The following is a 21447-nucleotide window of genomic DNA, read 5'->3' as shown; positions in this document are numbered from 1 at the left end:
ACGAGGATAAGGAGTGGAAAATGTAGGGGATCAATCTCGATCTTGATGGAAATACATAGCCACCTTTAAATGTGGATTGGTTAGAGCTTTAAACAATCAATAAAAGTCATTAACATTATTTCAGGGGTTGAGAATTATTAATGGAATACATATTAAAAAGTAATTGTAATAGGGAACTATGTTTTAATCTTCAGGATAATGCTAAGAGCCTTCTTTATGAGTGATGGAAACTTACTACAGACTATCAAGAGAATTAGGAGGGAAGCCATCTCATTTTGAAGAGTTGAGTTCTTCAACATTCTAAGGTCCCTCAACCACCAAGTAAATCACCTTGTCAAAAAGGTTATCCTTTTGGATTGTGGCAATTTGTGGGAGGGCATTTCCCCCATCGCCGAAGTATTAGGTCATATTAATGAAACAATTCTGTTTGATAGACAATTGGGAAACCCATATACACACAACGGTTAATTACCATTCAAGGTGACCAAGGAGCATTTAGCCCATGGTACCCTTGCACACTCAAGATTAATGTTGGATTGGACACATATATGGCTTCAAAGGTTTAATTTTATTGTAGGTGAGATAATGGATCCCAACACAAGTTTGTTGATTAAGGATTTGTGGTGTTTTCTAAGTTTGTGACTCCTTATTGTTGTCTCGACTTGGTTCTAATTGTGAATTTGAATTTGATTTTTTCTCCCTTGGATCATCTACGTGGGATCTTAGTGTTAGTAATTTGTTGGGTTTATGCTTTGTTGGCATAGGTTCATGAGGAATTGGTATCTCTATCTCTGGCTCTAATTTGTGGGGATTTTTTTTTTATTGGCTTGGTGGCTTAGGTCTATGCGATTTGGGTGATATTGATTAATATGGTTCAAAATCTGTACTATTCCATTTGTGTGGCTTAGATTGGTTTGGTTGGTCTGAGTTGTTTTATGTGGTCCCTCTATTCAATAATGTTTGTTTCTCTAGAAGTCCCCTTCTCCTCTTAGCCCGAATTTGCAAAAGGTTGCCGCTCCTCCTTCTACTTTTCTGATGGAATGTTAATTTTTGAAGTTAGGCGTGCTAGTACGAGTGTTGTGAGTGGAGATAAACTCAGTTTTGTTCAGTTTTTATGTTAGAATATTAAATTGTATTGTAACATTCTAGGAGACATCCATTGTGTGAAACTACTCACTTCCGCATAGTTTTAAGAAGAAAACGGGATTATATCATTAATAATTGGAACACAATATTTCTCAATTATTATTAGAATGCATTGCCAATAAGATGTTAGAGATTATATATCCATATTCATACTAGAAACCATGGACAACTAAATGAGACAAATTGAGGGCTTTCAAGCTAAGTGCGCCACCCTTGGACATCTGGTTGTGGGGCTAATAAGAAACAATACTTTAGCTAATTCAAATGTTAGGCTATCAATTGGGTTTGTCGGGGAGGAGTTTGAATAAGATGAATGATCTGAAAATGGGGTGCTATAGGCTTCTTGTCAAGCTTACAAGAACCTCTCCCACTTCCAAAGCTTAAGCATTCCCAAGACCTTATGATTAACCAATTGCGGAATTAAAAAGTGCTTGAAATAGGTGTATGCTTGTGTTTGGTTTTAAACAATTTATGTGCTTTAAGTTTATTTGCCTGAACTGATATAAAACATACAACAACAAATAAAGCAACAAATACAATGCAGCAACAAGCAATCACACACACAACAATATAATATGGAGTTCACCCAAAATTCTTGGGCTATGTCTCCTTGAGCTCTAATCAACTCAACTAGGCTCTCTGGGATTATGGCAAAGTCCTTTTACAAGCTCCACGCTCAACTCCACTGGTTTACACAGAACACAATGGGCTTAGAACATCATCTTATCCTTGGCTTTGAAGCTCTCCGGCTTTCTGGCTCTCACGAGTTTCTGGGTCCACCTGACCTCCAAACGACCCTCTGTCAGCTCTTCTCTCTGTGTTATCTCTTGGCCTCCGCTCACATTCTCATCTAACCTCAGCATTTGTGCTCTCTATGTTTTTGTAGAATCATCTGAATCTGTGGATCCCCTAGCCGTTCCTCTATCTCTCATCACGAGGAATCATTCCCTTGCGGATCTTCAGCTCTTCGACTAGCCCTTTGGCTCATCAGCTCTGTGGCTCTGCGTCTGGCCATTTGGCTCTCTGCATATAATGCATTCCTTTCTCGGGCTTTCTGTCCGTTCATCTCCCTTCCAACGTTAAAAAATCATTGTAGAATGCTGAAGGTATGGTGGCCACCTATTTGTAACGGAAAGGATCACTGGCACGGGTGAAATCCCAAAAAGTCGTTTCTTTGTCCACATAGAAAACATTGAAAAATCCAACAAAACGCTTTCTATCGGACTTCAACTAATTTTGCATTTGCCCTATAATCCTATTGGGCCCGCCTTTGGTCGCTATCGCAAGCCCACCGTTGATTTGCGTGGTCTCCGATGCAACTGTTGATATCTATTTTGGGTGGCTTCTGTGCATAGAGATTACCCGCCCGAAAAGGTTGTTTTCTCTCTCCCGCGCTAAGCCATGTGTCGGCCAGTGTATGGGATTGGGAGGAGCCCGCCCAATACCACTTACCGCCTGACGCCTGCCCGAAATCCCGCTTATTACGGAACTCAAATAATATAAAGCCACGTCTATAATTCCTTTCGGGTCCGGCTTTATCGCTTTGGGGCATTTTCTTTTGTATTTTGGTTTTTATACGGAAATGCGCTAATACATAGAAAAAGCCCGAAAACACTTTTATATCGGAACTCAAAATTTATAGAATCGCGTCCATAATCCCATCGGGTCCGGGTCTTGATCGCTAATTGCAATTGCAACAACTCGGGGGTTCTTTCCATATACCATGGAATATTGCGATGCGATCTCATATCACCGATCCGATCATCACAATCACAAGTCGGCACTGTCGCGTATCGGCGCCATCGCTGATCGCATATCGGCATATCGCAATGCTACGGTCCTTCCCTTTTGGGTGTGCCAATCACCGATATCTCCGATCATCACTATTAGCTCCAATCGCTAATCACAATCAGCATATCGCAGTGCCTGGGGTCTCGATATCGCATGCGGGCCTATCTCTGATGTGATAAGTCAGAGATCACTAATCGGGGGTCCTTCTGCCTTTGCTTTAAGTCCTCCTTTTAACATCTCCGATGCGATTTTCCTTTATAAGGCCTTAAGCCCATTTTTAGAAGAAATGCCTCCTTTTTCAAAGGACAAAGGCAGTCTTCCTTTTGCGATAACTTCATCATTCGAAGTCCCTTTTAGTCCATTCAAATTGCATCAGATTTAGAATGAAAAGATTTATGCAATGGGACTATTTCCAGGAGCAACCCTTGACTTTCATTTTCCTCTGTGAGGAACACTTTAGACTTAGAAGTCTATCCAAGATCCATTTTGGATCAAGGAGACAATATAACAACAATAAGAGGATGTTGTAATGATGAAAGCGGATAAGAACTACAAAACTAATGGAGAGAACCAAAACCAAGGTTACAATGATCATGCTTTTATTCAATAATAGCGCTTAATATTTTTAAGTTTACTTGAAATCAAGAGTATTTGTTAAAATCTATACATGTAATAGATATTGGAAATTCCATGTGAAGGATTATTTTGTCTTCATAGATAATATTTTCTCAAATTTTTGGATAATTTTTAGAATGTTTTGTTGGATAGTTACCTTCTATATGTATCATCATACTTTTTTTTTAATTGAAACCAGGAAAAAAATCATTATAAACGTTGCGATATAGGTGAACATCAAGGAGTACATAAACATAGCTTGCCTAATTTTCTAAAAAAAATAGCTAATCCATTTATGCCAAAATATAGAGTTTTACAAATATCTGTAATCAAAACCTTCCAAAACTCCTTGCAGATATAACCTTGTGAAAATATCTAAGATTCTTATCAATTCACTAAACATAAGTATTGACAAAAAACATGATGATCATTGGCTTCCTTGCTCAATGTTGGAAGGATGAGAGTCCTAGTTTTTCAAGTCCATATCTTCCATCATTTGATGGACACTATCTTCCTCTTTGAAAATCACTTGGACTAAATTGTCGACATCTTATGGTCATAAGCAATAGAATGAGATCGCATAGAAATATTGTTAACCATATTTTTCAACATAGGGCATTCTAACTCCAAGACATTGACTTATTATTTATGTTAGACCAAAATGTTCATAATCATTGCATTTTAGGAGGTGTAGTGATGTTCATTTTCATGAAATTTGGTAGTCACATAAAAGAGTGAGATTTTATTACTTTGGATAGACTCTTCGTATCTTTTGAAAACCTTGTGAAATTCCTTGGCTTCCCAATAATCCATGAATAGAGAAGGACAATGCTATAAATCCCAAAAATGTGTCTTAATGGACCAAGATGACTAAATGAGAAATTTGTTTAGAGAAAATCTTGATTCCAAATCATGAGATAAACTAGCTTATTGCACCATCTACCACACAACAAAGTCTAGGGACTAAGTGTTGATACCTCATATATACTGCAACCGAAAAACTAGGATGGTAATTGAAAAACAAATATCGAAATTGCAAGGAGACCAAAGTACAAAACACCTAGAAGAGTTCTAAGACTGAGAATATAGAGATGACCATGCTCTATGCATAACTTGAATCCTTAATCACCAAATAAAAATTCAAGAACATAGTGTAGAGGCCAAGGGAGAATATTACTAGGTAATATTTCCTTAATCGAATAACCTTTTGCCAGACAATGTTGCTCACTTCTCCCATACATGTCTCCACTATCCCACCCTTTCCCTAATCAACCACGTTGGATGGTTCAAGAAGCTAACTAGGAGTAAATTCACGCATGAAAAAAAAAGGTATGTAGGTCCTTTCTTATTTTAATGCCTTTCTTGAAATTGGTTGATGAAGGCGTCATAACATATTGTGATTTATTACGATGTAACGTATTTCCATGTCCACAAGCTTATAAGAATTAAGGTGTTGCTTGATGTTTCCAACCTTTATTTTTTAGGAGAACCATTATTTTGAGTGTGGTGGCTTCATTGGCTAAAGAGTTGGCTTGGTAAGTATGATCTCTTAAAACCTAGTAAAACAAAACCTTTTGAAGTCTACAGAATTCCTTTTGAATTTGAGCTCTAATAGATACTAGTTTGCTATCAAACACAATTGATTCCAAGATCATCAAGTTAATGATTATGTCTATAATGGTTAATTACTTTGTTTTAGATTGTTTTGCTAGAAGAAGACCCTGGAATTTGTATGCCTTAGCCTGATTATTTGTTGACTTCCTTAAACCCTGTGCAAATGTTGTTTCTAGTTGTCCCTCAGGATCAAGAATGACCCCCCTCATTGAGCACCCTTGTATTACCATGCTGATCAATATGGTTGTGACAATTTTCTAATACAAGTATACCCATTCTTATTTTGAAAAAATATAAATTACAAGAATATATATATGAATATATATATATATATATATATATATATATATATATATATATATATATATATATATATATATATATTTATAATGATAAGAAAATAAATAATGAAAATCATTTTTTTCTTTAATACCATTCTCAATTTTAATTTTAAATATTTATAGTAAAATTGTTTTATTTTATTTTATTGGTTGGTAAGCTACTCTATTTCATCACTATAATAAAAACAATATAGTACATTGGCCTAAAAGCATGAAGAGTACCAGGCGAGTTTGCAACAAGACAACCAAACTCCATTATCAAAGTAGAGTAGAGATCTCATATAATCTATTTGAACATAAATACTATTTACAAAAAATAAAAAAATAAATTTCCTAAAGGTAACACTAGACCAATAACTAAAGAGTTATAGTCTTAAGGTTATACAAATAACACATGGTATTTTTCTTAAAGGAAACCACCCTATTTGGATTGGAGATCCATGGTGCATGAAAAAGTTGAAAAAACCAAATTTATGAATAACACAAGCTGAATTTATAATTGAAATATGTTAGGGTGTAGCAGGATCCACAAGAGCATTGTTGACGTCTGAAATATCAATGGGGTTGTTTTGGGAGTAGCCATGAGCATTTGAAAGGATGACACCTTTATGCTTCTTGACCAACTAAGAGTTGAGAATAACTTAGAGGTGACTTTGCTTTTCTAAATTATCTGAATGCTATTGAAGCTTAGTGTGGTCCTACCCTTCATTTAGAATAACATTGGCCCCAAAAGATTCAACATGCTAACATATTTCAACAATACAAAAACACTTAGTATCCCTCGTGCAATTAAAGTTGAGGTCTAGCATAAAGCCACGGACCATTGAATTCACTACCTCATCGATCTAGGATACCCATTCCTCTTCAACCCAACTCTTAATCGAACGTAGCCTTTGTTGAATGACGAGTAGGACAAAGCGATGAAAAAGCTCTAGTCATAGCAACAACATCATTCTAAGGTTTGGTATGCCTTAGAGGGGCCTTGCCGCGAGCGCTGGATTGAGTCACCATAGGGTGGAAAGCTGACAACAAAAGGATGAAGAAAAACATAATTGAATTGCAACTATGTTTTGCAATAGCGACACTTGCATTTCGACTAGGCAAAGGGTGTGCTAAGATCCATATCGAAGCATGGGAGCTAGAGGCCAAGGACAGGTTCAAGACTCTTCTGCATTAAAACACTTTTCTTCATGATAATCGCTATATCTCACAACTCCAAAAGAATCAAACTCCATTAACAAAAACTCAATTCTATTATCTTGCTAATCAAAGAATGATTTAAGTATTGATGGTCTACATGGAAGAAACTGCGAAAATTAGATAATCATTCAAATATACACGTTCAAAGTAATATATATATATATATATTAATCATCTTAAAAATAAAAACAAAACAATAAGTCAAATTACTAATTAAAAAATAAGATATATAAAAAAAAGTTTTTAAAAATAAGATATATAAAAAAAAGTTTTTATAATTTAATGAGTTTCAAACATATCTTATTATGTTTTTAACAAAATAAGTTTATTTACCATTGTTTTAATAAAATAAAATATTAAAACAAATCAATTTCTAATTTTATAAATTAAAACGATTATCTTATCACATCAAAAAACAAAATAAATAAATACTCCAATACGTTATTTCTTATCAACATCAATAAACAAAATAATAAATACCCGAATTTTTTTATTTTTAAACATGTGACTTTTGAATAATAAATACCTGAATTTATTATTTTTAATAAAAATGTGAGTTTTGATGTCTTTAATATTTAAAATTTTATTTTTGACTTAAAAATCTTAGTTGAATAGTTCCAAAGTTACGAACCTCTTAATGTGGCACATCTGCAGTTACATCGCACTCTGAAGAGAAGACTGTGCGACATGGGAACTGAGGAATTAGTGAGGGTGGTACAGTAGCGGAGGTTTATTATATTTATGTTTTGACCAGCCTAACTGGCTCCTATCTAGCAATTATAAAAGGTTTTCATTTTCCCCCCTGTTTACCTGTGGTATTGGAAAATAATGCACTAGCACGTAGTTGACTTATAAAAAAAAAAGAGACGGGCCAGAGTAGAATTACCCATCCATCTATGTGCCCGGGAAGGGAAGTAAATAAATAGATTTACCCATCCATCCATTTATAAAAATGCTAGAGACGGGCCAGGGTAGAATTACCCATCCATCTATGTGCCCGGGAGGGGAAGTCAATAAATAGATTTACCCATCCATATATGTGCCCGGGAAGGGAAGTATATCTGTCAGAGAAGGGAAGCTGGAGCTACTGACTAGAAGGGGCGGTACCGGGTTGTTGCTCCCCAAGAATAAATTAGCGGACCCAGTCCTCCGCATATGGCATATGCACGAGTCCATTGCGATTCTCGCACTTTTACTTTGCGGGGTTCCTTTCATCTGAACGCCGAAGCTCTGAGATCTTCTCCTCGTTGCGTTGCTTACCCTCCCCGCAGGCTGAGAAATTCCTTGCGATCTACAATTCCCTGGACGTGCTCTGAAATGGCGCCGTTTGCAAAGAGATCAAAGCAATCCTCGAATGCTGTAATTATGGGAGAGGCCTTGGTCTCCGAGGAGAACGATCTTGTTGTACCCAACGATCAATTCAGCCAACAGGCCTTGGTTTCTTCTCTCCAACAAGTAAGTTTCTATTCCATTCTATTCCATCCTATAGCATGAATGCACTTAATTTCTTCACAAACTTACCCACTGTAAATTCTTTCGGTGTTTTGCTTGCCTCGTCTTTTAGCAAAATTTTCTTCAAAAGACCCAGTTATTTTTGATAAGATTTAAATAAATCAAGTAGTTCTCGGGTTAGAACATTCCCTTAGGAACTCCAAGGTATTAAATTATCACGACAATGAACTAATGCCAGCTGAATGATTTTTTATCAGCATCTTGGTTCTGGAAGCATACAGCTCGTAGAAATGTTATTTGTCTAGCGTTGTTTCTTTGGAAGGATGAATTTGTTGACAATGATATCTGCCAATTGTCACGTGTTGTTTCTTTGGAAGAATGAGTTTGTCGACCATGGTATATGCCAATTGTCTAGTGTTGTTTCTCTGGAAGAATGAATTGGTTGAGAATAATACCATTGAACTCAACTTTCAAGTATTTTTTCTCCTACTCTGTCGAACGAACTACAGCAGTTCAATGAATTGCTGTGTGTTTGTATAGGAATTAAAATAAATAAATCAGGCAGATGACGACTTTGGCAATATTGTACCAAAAGAAGAGAGGTGCTTGATAGCCCTATATTTGCATGTATTGTATATAGCTAATAAATAAAATGAAAATATGAGTTATTTTTTATTTATTATAATTAAAAAATCATATTTAAACAAATTATAAATAAACTAGAATAGGTCTATTTTAACCTTGAACCTATTATGGGTGGAGAGGGATCAAGAAAAACAAGGTGCAGACTTTAATGTTTATTAAATAGTGTGTAAGGGTGCAATAAGATTGAGGTTTGTACCTTGAGCTTTTTGATTCTTTTCAGTGCTTAATAAATATATTGGGTTAAGGTGGATCTATGAGAGTTAGTACTTATCAAAATTTAGGTAAAGCCACTTGACCATGTTGTTGCTGTTAACCTCTTCACTGGTTTGGTGAACCATGAAATTTCAACATTGACTATATATGGGACAATCTCATGAAAATTTCTGGTAAATAAATTTACTTTACCTAAGCAGTGAGATTATTCTGTCTTACTTTTCAATATTAAAGTTGCACAACCATTCCTTCCTAATCGTCTAAAACATCTGACTTTGTATATTAATCAGGGGTTGTAACAGAGCTAACAGCGGTTACATAAAACTATCCAGAGTTTCAAAAAACAAACTAGGCAGTTCTCTGCTTCTACAAAAAGTAATTAAAAACAAACTATATGAAAAGCATTCCAAGTGTTCTTGCTTGTGGGCCTGCTACAAAGACTCCCAAAATTCCAATAAATTTGAAATATATAAGATTCAATGGAAGATATCGTTACTGTCTGCTTCCTCTTGATCCACATTAGAGGGAGGAGAATTCTATTGTTCAAGGTCCATTGGTTCCTTGAGCTGATGGACTGTTTCTTGATCTTTGAGATTTGTCTGTGTTGAATTTCAGTTGCTCGATTACTGGAAGTTGAAGACAAAGTACCCTTACAAAGATTTTCTGTTAAAATTGGCAACTAGGGCCAAACTCCATGTGGGTCATCTTATTTATGGCAATTGATATTTTTCTTGGATTCCTCTCATCGAGAGGTGTAGGATTGATATAAAGATCATCCTATTCTGACACGTATTCATGGAGATATGAATTTATTTGTGTTATGGGACAATTCATCATGGTCAGCCAACAACCAAATTGCCCCCACATGTGCTCAACATTTTAATATAAAAAGAGGTGGCTTGCTAGTCATTTGTACACACTCTCCTTGTGATCTCTTCCTCTCCACTTGTCTTTGGGTTTTGGTGGGAGGAGAGATCCTAAGAGTCAACACTGCCCTAATGGAGAAGGCTCTATGAAGGACAGCCCTTATCTCAACCTCTAGAAGCCTTAATGCTGCCCCATGGAGAAGCCCTAGACGCAGTCACAATGATGCCCTAAACGCAGTCATGATTCTCAAAAGAAAGACTCGTTGGAGGAGGATTCTCTTGTGCCCTAGCCGCAACAATAATGAGGAAGGAACAGCATGGTCTGAGCTTGCTGTTTTTCGGTGTCCAAGTTGCTGGGAGAGGGGCCGAGGTCTCTTGGAGGAAGGCCGAGACTGCTGAGAGTATTGCAAACTGTTTTAGGGCCAGTATGAGGGTTGTTTTGGTGGGCTGTATGAGAGCTGCAGCCAGCTGAGGTAGGCCGCAGGCCTAGCCTCCCTAAACAGGTCTTAATTTGGGTTGTTAAGGGATGGCAATTGCCCAGAATAGCAGCCCACAAAGAAGGTGTACCTCCTGGCCTATGCTGCAGCAAAGAGAGGGTTGTCAAGTCGGTTTATGAAGGGAAGTTGCAGCACGCACTTGCCCTAACTAGGACAGCAGTACTGCTAATCTAGCGTGGGCAGGTTTGAGGGCTGTCTTGAGCCCTTACCTTCAGCGTGGAGGAGGAGCATCTCTCCTTGCCTAGTCTGCAGTTTTTGGACCCAAAATGCCGGGAGAGGGCCAAAATGCATCATATAGTAAGATGGCGCCCCTCCAGCATCATATAGTAAGATGGGGCCCCTCCTTGATGGGAGACCCCTCCTTGATGGGGCCCCATCACCCCACCTTCCAACCAAACATCCACCAACCCCACCCAACCTTGTTGGTGTAGGAATTTACAGGGTAAGTTCCACAGAAAGAATACCAAAAGGACACCGCTCACAACCAGATCTCAAATCAATACACCAATATTTTTGACGTGGTTAAAACCCTCAGAGTGCAAGGAGGGAAACAGTCCACGACCTGTCCCAACGTGGGTACTACAGGCAATTTATTAATCAAAGAATGAAAATTTACATAAGCTTCTCTCATGCACAGATTACCCGAACAATGACCCTCCATGCGCTTTAAATAGAACTCATGGACCAATCGGGTGTCAAGCCACGGATCAAGTGTCGGTAATACCGAGGTGAGAGTGAACCGTCGGATCACTACATATCGTGACCGTCGGATTGTAAGTTACAAAATGTACAACGGTAAAGAAACACACTTTACCTAACTCTAACCTAACTCTATACTAGACCAAGTTGAACTTAACTATATCCTATGTGTCGGAATATCCTAACATCCCCCCTTAAGAACAACTTGGGATAGGATTGAAGGATTTACAAATATGACACAATAGGAGAAGGAAGGAGGCACTAGAGCCTATCCCCCCTTAGTGACAACTTCCTGAACTCCAAGCATATATCGAAGTTTAGTGAACTTCGCCTCTGTGAGAGCCTTTGTGAAGATGTCTGCAACCTGATCATCTGTTGGACAATATTGCACTTCAAGAACATGGTCATGAATGAGCTTTCTGATGAAGTGCATGTGTAGTTCAATGTGTTTGCTGCGCTGATGCTGGACTGGATCTTTGCATAGCTGAATGGCACTTTGATTATCACACCAAAGTGTGGTTGGATGCTGCTGCTCAAAGCCAAACTCTGATAGGATCTGACGAAGCCACAAGGCTTCCTTACTAGCTTCCATGGCACCACGATATTCTGCTTCTGCTGACGAAAGAGAAATGGCAGCCTGTTTCTTACAAGCCCATGTAATAGGTCCTGAACCAAGAGTGAAGACATAACCGGCAGTAGACTTCCGATCATCAAGGTCACCAGCCCAATCAGAATCAGTGAAACCAACTAACAGAGGAGCTGCTTTGGCACTGTAATGAATCCCAAACTGTACTGTACCTCGAACATAACGAAGTATTCTTTTAGCTGCTTTCCAATGACTTTCACGGGGGTTTTGCATAAAACGAGCAACAAGGCCAACAGCAAAGGAAAGATCAGGACGAGTATGGGTTAAATACAAGAGTTTTCCGACAAGTTGACGGTATAAGGTAGCATCAACTTCAGGAGAAGTACAAGAGACTGAAAGTTTGACTCCAGACTGAAAGGGAGAAGGGGCTGGCTTACAGTCTTCCATGTGAAAATGACGAAGAATATCACAAGCATACTTGGACTGGGAAAGGAAAATACCCTCTTGGGATTGCAAGACTTGAAGACCGAGAAAATAGTGTAAGTGTCCTAAGTCTGTCATTTCAAATTTCTTTTTAAGGCTGGACTTCACATGGTTTATAAGGTTGGGATCACTACCAGTAAGAATAAGATCATCAACATAAAGAACAAGGATGATAAGAGAGTTGCCCACTTTTTTGGTGTAGACAGTATTGTCAGAATGACACCTAGAAAAGCCAGATTCTAAAAGAAAGCTATCCATTTTGGCATACCAAGCTCGAGGAGCTTGCTTGAGGCCATAAAGGGATTTCTTAAGTCGACAAACGAGGCTGGAGTCTGTTTGTATGAAGCCAATGGGTTGTTCCATATAGATTTCTTCCTGCAAGTCCCCATGCAAGAAGGCAGATTTAACATCCATTTGATGGACTTCCCATTTTAAAGAGGCAGCAAGGGAAAGAACAAGGCGGATAGAGTTCATTTTGGCAACTGGAGAGAAGGTTTCAGTGTAGTCAATGCCTTCAACCTGTGAAAAGCCCTTAGCAACTAGACGAGCTTTATGTTTATCAACTTTCCCATCTGGTCCATACTTGGTTCTGTAAACCCATTTGCATCTAACAAGTTTGCGTCCCTTTGGTAGAGGAACAAGATCCCATGTATCATTTGTCATCAATGAATGATATTCTTCATTCATAGCTGCTTCCCAATGTGGATGGCCTGAAGCTTCTGCAAAAGTGTCAGGATCATGATTTACTGGAGCTTGAGCCAGTAAAGAAGAGGCTCTTTCAAACTGAGAACGTGTACGTCGCTGATCTGTAGGATCACCGGCAAGATCACCTGCTGCATCCCGAGTAGCACGGACCCATCTTGGAAGTTGAGGATCCTGAGACGGTGGGGGAGGATTATCATCCTCGCTTTCATCATCAGAAGAAGAAATGTTTTCAAAGATAGAAGAGATAGGAAGAGGTGGCACATCCGCCGGACTAGGCTCGCAGGCCGATTTATTTTCATCAAATTTTACATCTCTTCTAATGATAACATTTTTGGACTTAAATGGAATAAGTCTATAACCTTTTACATCTTCAGAATACCCAACAAAAGTACATTTCTCACTCTTAGGTTCTAAAGCTTTATGCTTTTCATCTGGAATATGGGCCCATGCTTCACTTCCAAACACACGAAAGTGACTTACATCTGGTTTAATGGAACTCCAAGCTTCTTCTGGAGTGATATTCTCTAGAACCTTAGTAGGAGTGCGATTGATTATATAATTTGCACAATTAATTGCTTCGGCCCAAAAACTAAGGCTGAGTCCTTTAGATTGCAGCATACAATTAGCCATTTCCTTTAAGGTGCGATTTTTCCTTTCAGCTACACCATTTTGTTGTGGAGTGTATGGAACAGTATGTTGCATTTGAATTCCATTTTCGGTGCAAAAGTTGATGAATGCGTTTTTAACATATTCTCCACCATTATCAGTTCTTAGCTTAAGAATTTGATGTCCAGATTGTTTTTCAACAAATGCTTTGAAGGCCAAAAAAGTGCTAAATACTTCGCTCTTGAGTTTTAAGAAGTATACCCAAGTGCGTCTAGAGAAATCATCAATGAAAGTTAAGAAGTACTTGCAGCCAGAGAATGAAGCAACAGGAAGAGGACCACATAAATCACTGTGCACAAGCTGTAAAGGGGCTGAGGCGTGCCAAGAGGCACGTTTGTCAAAACTGTCCCGATGATGTTTTCCGAGTACACATCCGGAACAAACACCATCTTTGCAAGATACCATAGGAAGACCTGTCACCATATTTTCTTTACATAGATGCTGAAGGGAGCGATAGTTTAAGTGACCAAACCGCTCATGCCAAAGTTTGCTTACTTCATCATTATGAGCAACAAACACTGAGGGAAGATGGGATGACCCAAAGTTGTGAAACTTATACAACCTTTTGGAATCATCAGCAAGACCAGTAGCTAGAATCTGTTTAGGATCTTTTAGATCCTTGATTACAACATCATGAAGTGAAAATTCAACAATTTTACCTTCACCTGAATGAGTTATCTGATAGACAGATAGAAGGTTGCAGGATAAGTTTGGAACACATAATACATCATTGAACTGACCATTGTCTAGATGAACAGTTCCAGTCCCTACAACATTAAGAGATCTATCATCACCAACATATATATTTTTGGTGTTACAATCATTTAAAGAAGAAAACATGGCTTGGTTTTTGGCCATGTGACAAGAGGCTCCAGAATCAATGAGCCACTCATGAGAATGAGAAGAAGAAGAAGATACATTTAATGCATAACCAGACTGAGATGATTGACGATGACATGCAGAAAATGCCGTTCCGGAAGTTGAAGTTGAAGTAGGCTCCAGATGGATGTTATGTTTCTTCATTGCGGCTTCCAAGGCTTCCATCTTCTTAAAGCATTTAGATTCTAAGTGGCCATCTCGATTACAAAAGTTACAATGTCTATCAGTCTTCTTCCATTTGTTTTTATTGGGCCTATCATTTTGCTAAAATGATCTTTCATTTTGAGGCTGAGATGGTTTAGGACCATTCTTTTGAGGATATGACTTCTTAGGATTCTTTGAATTTGGGTGCTGCTGGGCGGCTAACGCTTTTGTGGAAGAGTTTCCAAGATTAAGAAGACCAAGGTGTAAGAGTTTTTCTTGTTCTCTTATTAAGGAATCACAAAAGGAGTCAAAGGAAGGGGCCTTGTATTCTTGTCCTTGACAAATGAAAGCTTCTCTTGTAGAATGGAAAGTGGAAACAAATACAGAGTAGGCTGGTCCTAACTTAGTAAGGATGGAATAAATAAGGTTACCATCATCTTTCTTAACTTTAACACCTTCCAAGAGATATCTAAGGGTCTTGAATTTTGACAAGAAATCTTCAATGCAAGAAAAATTATTAGGATCCAAAGTAAGCAGCTCATTTTCAAGTTGATGGGATCTAATTTCATTTTTAATCCCAAAAACTTTAGCAAGTTTTTCTAATGCTTCATGAGGAGTCTCAAGTCCTGCAATGTGGAATCTAAGATCAGGAGAAATAGACATCCCTATCAAACCTCGTGCTTGATCTTGTCTATTTTCCCATTTTGCCGCCTTGTCTTCATCTTTGGGTTTCTTCTCTTGGTTTGTGGCTATTCTGAAGAGACCTTTACTTCTAAGTAAATCTTCCATGTATTCTACCCATTGGAAGTAGTTAGTGCTGTCAAGAATGACTTGGCATGGACTTTCCATTTTTTTAAAAAAAACTGAAGCTGAAGATGCTGAAAGTAAGTGCACCAATGGATAGATCTCGAAAAAATAGGCGGTTTTAAAAAAAACGGCTCTGAAAAAGGCTTCCGGATGAAGAAGTTATGGCTTTTTGAAAAAAAACTTGTTGACGTTGCCGGCAAAGTGCGCGAATGTGCGGGAATGAAAAAATCCGCCCCCACAAAATGGAGACTTGAACCCAAGACCTCTACTCTCTAAAAATAGCTTTGAACCAATTGATCTATACAAAAAATTTGAGAGAGAGAGAGAGAGAGAGAGAGAGAGGGGGGGGGGGGGGCTCGATTTGCGTGCTTGCCTTGAGAAAGCTCTTTTTCCCTACAAAACACAAAAAACAAAACCCAACACGAATATGCAAAGAAAAACGAACCTTACGGCTCGAAGTTAGCTTTAGCCAAAAAACTAGAAATTTAAAAAAAAAATCTCAAAGTTAGCTTTATCCGAAAAACTAAATATTTTTCTCAATGTTTCTGATTTTCCGAGATCACACTAAGGTGCAGGGAAAAGAGCATACGCATGAGAAAAATCCTTCCTTTCTGTTTTTGATTTGCCCAGATCGCACAGAGTCGCAGGGCAAAGAGCATACGCAGAAATGAAAGGTATAGATCCGGTTAAAAAAAAGGCTAAATAAACTGAGACCGAAATAAGCAGAGAGAAATTAACAGTAAACTGCAAAAAAAACACTGTATACCTCCCGATCTAAAAAATGACGCAGCTAGGGCTACCGGAAACCTTTTCGCATGAAACGAAAGGGGTTCCTCACTGGAACAGATGCTCCGAACGCAACAGAGCAGTCCTCTCGGCCCGAAAGCAGTCAGAAACAACAGATCTAGGAAACGACAGCCGCATGCAGTTCTACCGGCTTCAGATTTGGATCACCAACGGACGCGGCCCTCAAATAGCTCTGATACCATGTAGGAATTTACAGGGTAAGTTCCACAGAAAGAATACCAAAAGGACACCGCTCACAACCAGATCTCAAATCAATACACCAATATTTTTGACGTGGTTAAAACCCTCAGAGTGCAAGGAGGGAAACAGTCCACGGCCTGTCCCAACGTGGGTACTACAGGCAATTTATTAATCAAAGAATGAAAATTTACATAAGCTTCTCTCATGCACAGATTACCCGAACAATGACCCTCCATGCGCTTTAAATAGAACTCATGGACCAATCGGGTGTCAAGCCACGGATCAAGTGTCGGTAATACCGAGGTGAGAGTGAACCGTCGGATCACTACATATCGTGACCGTCGGATTGTAAGTTACAAAATGTACAACGGTAAAGAAACACACTTTACCTAACTCTAACCTAACTCTATACTAGACCAAGTTGAACTTAACTATATCCTATGTGTCGGAATATCCTAACAGTTGGGTTATCTTTTTTCAACCTCCAACTAGCGTCAACAGATTAAAATTTAATCTCCGCCCTTCGGCCTGCCCCACCAGAGCCTCTGCTTGTGTTCCCTAAACCCTCAGCCCCTTCGACCCCGCCAGCATGGGGCCCCTTCTAGAGGAGTTTAGAGCTGCAGCAGTTTGCCCAAGTGCCCTAACCAGAACAGTTAGGAACAACAAAGTGTCAGGCAGATTTGGAGCAGTGTTAGAGGTGCTTTGGGTCTAGGATATTGACCAGATTTGGATCAGATTGGGAGCACCCTGTGGGAGCCACTTGTTGGGTTAACATGGAGTGTTGAATACCTCAAAAGGGGTGCAGTGTGATGTGATGGATGCAGCAACATGGTGCTGTAAGTTGCTTGGAGCAACATGTTTTAGAAGCAGCGGTTGGATGCTGCATGGTGTTAGAGACAACTGTGAGTAGTGCAACATAGTGCACAATGATGAGGTACAACTCAGTTGTGGTGCAACACAGTGATGATGTACATGGTATGATGTGTGCAACATAGTAATGAGGTCCAGCATGATGATTGGGTGCAACACAGATAGGTACAACTAGGTGATGGAATCACCTGTGTCCAGATCAGCTATCTCATGTGACATCTTCTTAGAGAAGATCTCTGCTCTTATTTAGATAAGTCAAAATGTTGACTTCTGATGTATATGTACTATCTCTCTCTCTGCTGAATTATTGAAGAACAGAAGAATTGATCAAGGGTTTCCCCACATTGGGGTTTGTCCCTGGCTGGCGCCACATCTTGTGTCCTCTTGTCTTGGCTTGTCTTCTGCGATTTATGTTTATGTTCTATTTGCATTTTACTATCATGCTAAATGTGATTGCTAATCTGGAATTGATATTGAGCTATTATGGAAAATTGAAGTAAATTTGCTATCAGCACAGAACATACCTAAAATTAACATGGTATTAGAGGTGGGGCGAAGACAAAGCCCAAGCAAAGTGAAAGAGAAATCACCAAAGATAGTTGGAAAGGACATAAAGGGTCAATGGGTTACTCATCCCTCTTCGAATTCACCAAGGGTGAAGTCGAATCTGAGATCATTATCCGAGTGGCGCAGCGGAAGCATCTGATGGCCTACCTAAAGATCACTTCAATGGGAAGTCTGGATTTAAGGGTGGAAGGTTCGGCCATTACGCGAAGGGGTGTTCGAATACAAAGGAGACATCACTTGATGATGATAACAATCATTCTAGGGGCATCTTCAATGATTGAAGGAATGACATGTACAATGACAAAGCAAAAAGGAATGCAAGTCATCAAGGAAATGGCCGACTCTTCAAAGAAAGCAAGGAACTCCAGGTATGAAGAATCAAATGTTGTTTTTGATAAGCTAAAGAAGTATTTCTCCATTACTTCTCCTCCAGACTCTTTGGGAATTTGGCTTATTGATTGTAGTGCTTCAAGGCACTTCATCGGATAGAAGGAAGCTCTCTCTAATCTGGTAGAGATGGAAACAATCATGGATTATACCACTTATCTCGGAAAGAGTGTAGGGAATGTTACCCCTCAATTGAATGAGGGCAACATGATTCATTTACAAGAAGTTCTTTATGTACCTAATCTCAAGAAGAACCTAGTGTCCATTTCAACAATGGAAGTCAAAGGTTTCAAGGTGGCAATCATCGATGGAAATGTATGTGTTTGAAAATGGAATTTTCAAAGATGCTTTTATTCTTGGGTTCAGGGTTGGCAATTTGTATCAAGTTGCAGGAAGTCCATTGGGGACCATGTCAGTTGACACATTTCTTCTAGCACCGAAGGTCTACTTATTATGGGGCCCTACCCGATGTGAGTCAGATGGTGACAGGGATGCCTGAATTCAAGAAGAACATGAGGGTACATGTCCGAGATGTACCAAAGGAAAATCTTAAAAGGGGACCATTCCCCTCATTTAGCAAGTCCACAGGTTTGGAACAACCCGAGGAGTTTGAGATTCATGATTAGGAATCTCATGTATGCAGGTTGAAGCCTTGTTTTAAGATCCAGCCGGCTCGGATCCGACTCGGCCGAGTTGGTCTGAGCCAGATTTTTTTTCAACCCGACAGATTAACCGGTTCGGGAGGCCGAGTCATGACTGACCCAGCTGAGTTATTGCATGACTCGGCCGAGTCAGTCATGACTCAGTGAACTCAGTCGGATCCGCATCTACTTGGCCGAGTCAATCAATGCGGCCTGTAACACAAAAAAAAACAACAATTTTTCATATATTTTTTAAAATTTTTAACATTTAGCTGAGTGTTGGGGACTCCAAGGTGTTTTATAAATTGGTTAAGTGCTATTTGGGGTCCATTCTCCTCTCCCAAACCCTATTTAACCCACTCAAATGCTCTCATTCTCTCACAGCCATCTCATGCATTTGAGTGAGAACTTCAGGGAGAGTTAGTGAGCAGTTCTTGAGTGTGTTTTAGGAGCAGCAGTGAGGAGTCTTGGGCAAGCATTGTAGCTGGAGTGAGGAGCTTCTTGGGCAGCCATTTGGAGCAACATTGAGGAGTTGATTTCTTGGAGCAAGCTTGAGGAGGCAGTTTGTGCTTGGAGGTATTTTTTTCACTTGTACAAATATGTTTTTGCTTATTAAATTTTAGTTGCATACCTAGAAAGCCTAGAGAGTGTTTTTTGTGAAAGAAATGTTTAATGAACATTGAATCGATGTTTTTTTTTTTTTTAATCAGATAGTTTGCTTTCATTTCCTAGTCAAAGAAATGGCACCTAGAGTGAGAGATCCTGCTTGGGCATATGTTGAAATGGTTGATAGTCAAATGCATTGCAAATTTTGCCAAAGGAAAATTAAGGAAGGTCCTGGGGGCATTAATAGGCTGAAACAACGCTTGGCGGGGATTAGAGGCCCAATTACTCCATGTACCTCACCAGAAAATGGGGAGATTAGGAAGCAATTGTTAGCTAGCTTTGAGAAGTTTAAAGAAGATAAGGCTAGGCAAAAAGAGTTAGAGGCTGAAATTGGGAGGAAGAGGGAGATACAAAAAATGATGGCTACCAACCCCCATTACGATTTTGAGGGTTCTTCCTCTATCCCTCATACTGATGCATCCAACCCTTTTCGATATGTTCCTCCCTCTTTTGGTTCTGTTCAAGATAAGGGAAAGGGTAGAATGAAAAAGGATGATATGACTATCAAAAGTTATTTCACTCCCTCCTCTCCATCAGATGCACATGGTCCTCAAGCTAGTAAAAGTCAAATGCAACCCACTTTATATGACCATTGGAAGAAAGAATTGAGGGAGACTGCTTGTGATTACATAGCTAGATGGTGGTATGATGCTGATATCCCCTTCAATGCTTCCCGTTCACCATATTGCGAGCCTATGTTTGATGCCATACATGCTGCTGGAAAAGGCTTCAAAGGCCCTACTATGCATGAGCTAAGGGGGTATCGTTTGCAGAAAGAAATTGACTCCATTAATGAGTATTTGAAAGATTTCAAGGACTCATGGGCAAGAACAGGATGTACCATCATGTCAGATGGATGGACTGATCAAAGAAACTGTACCATCATAAACTTTCTTGTCTTCTGCCCACGGGGAACCATGTTTTTAAAATCAGTTGATCCATTTGATAAGGTAAAAGATGGGCAATTGTTGTTTCAGCTATTGGATCAGGTTGTTGAGGAGGTGGGGGTGGCTAATGTTGTTCAAGTCATCACAGATAATGCATCTAACTATGTTCTTGCTGGTAAACTGTTAGAGGAAAAACACAAGACCATCTTTGGACCCCATGTGCTGCACATTGCATAGACCTCATGCTTGAGGATATTGGAAAAATAGATTGGGTCAAAAACACTGTAGATCATGCCAAAAGCATAACAAAACTTATCTGCAATCATTCATGGATTTTGAGCCTCATGAGGAAACACACTAGGGGCAGGGATATTATTAGGCCTACCATCACTAGATTTGCTACTCATTTTTTGACATTGCAATCTATGCTTTCCCAATATAGAAACTTGCAAAAGATGTTTTCCAGTGATGAATGGAATCAAAGCAATTGGTCTCACAAATTGGAAGGCAAAGAATTGAAAAAGAAAGTTAATGGAGAAACTTTTTGGAGAAAGGCAACAGAGATTGTGAAGCTTGTTGAGCCACTGGTTAACGTGTTGCGGTTGGTGGATGGGGAAAGGTTGGCTATGGCCTTCATTTATGAGGCTATGGATTAATCAAAGGAGCGAATAAAGAGGGCATACAAGGATAGAGTGGCTAAGTATGGGCCCATTTGGGCAATCATTGATGAAAGATGGAACAATCAACACCATCGCCCTATACATGCAACTGGGTATTTTTTGAACCCACGGTATCGTTATAAAGCTAAGGAGTCAGGGGCTTTGAGGGGGGAGGTCAGAGATGGACTGATTGACTGCATTGATCGCATGATCCCATTGGAGTCTGATCAGCAAGAGATACACCGACAGGTCACGACCTTCAGCAATGCCTCGGGTACCTTTGGGAAGAACCTAGCAAGATTGCAAGAGAAGCAGATGAGCCAGGTAAACAAAAATTTCAATTTTCAAATTCTTAATAGTTTTACTTTATTTTTAAAATTTTGTTAAATCGTTTATAATTTGAAAGTTGGATATAATTTGTAATTTTGTTGAGC

The 21447-nt window shown here is 39.2% G+C and overlaps 1 protein-coding gene across 2 annotated transcripts in view; it reads left to right on the top strand.

Moving 5' to 3' along the window:
- The first annotated feature begins 7688 nt into the window (after window positions 1-7688).
- The window catches only part of ACS (acetyl-CoA synthetase), a 288618-nt gene continuing 274859 nt past the window's right edge, over window positions 7689-21447 (top strand). The window contains exon 1 of one of the 2 annotated variants that reach the window (XM_089446615.1): window positions 7689-8162. In XM_089446615.1, the coding sequence (XP_089302741.1) occupies window positions 7863-8162 (300 nt within the window). In that variant the 5' untranslated portion in view covers window positions 7689-7862. The remainder of the gene's footprint in view (window positions 8163-21447) is intronic. The other variant, XM_089446614.1, reaches the window with a different exon arrangement.

The sequence above is a fragment of the Pinus tabuliformis genome, chromosome X (assembly GCF_031772625.1).
Source record: "Pinus tabuliformis cultivar Carrire ecotype Pingquan chromosome X, CPIR1, whole genome shotgun sequence".
In the NCBI taxonomy this organism is placed as follows: Eukaryota; Viridiplantae; Streptophyta; class Pinopsida; order Pinales; family Pinaceae; genus Pinus; species Pinus tabuliformis.
This window is presented reverse-complemented; position numbering and strand designations above follow the sequence as displayed.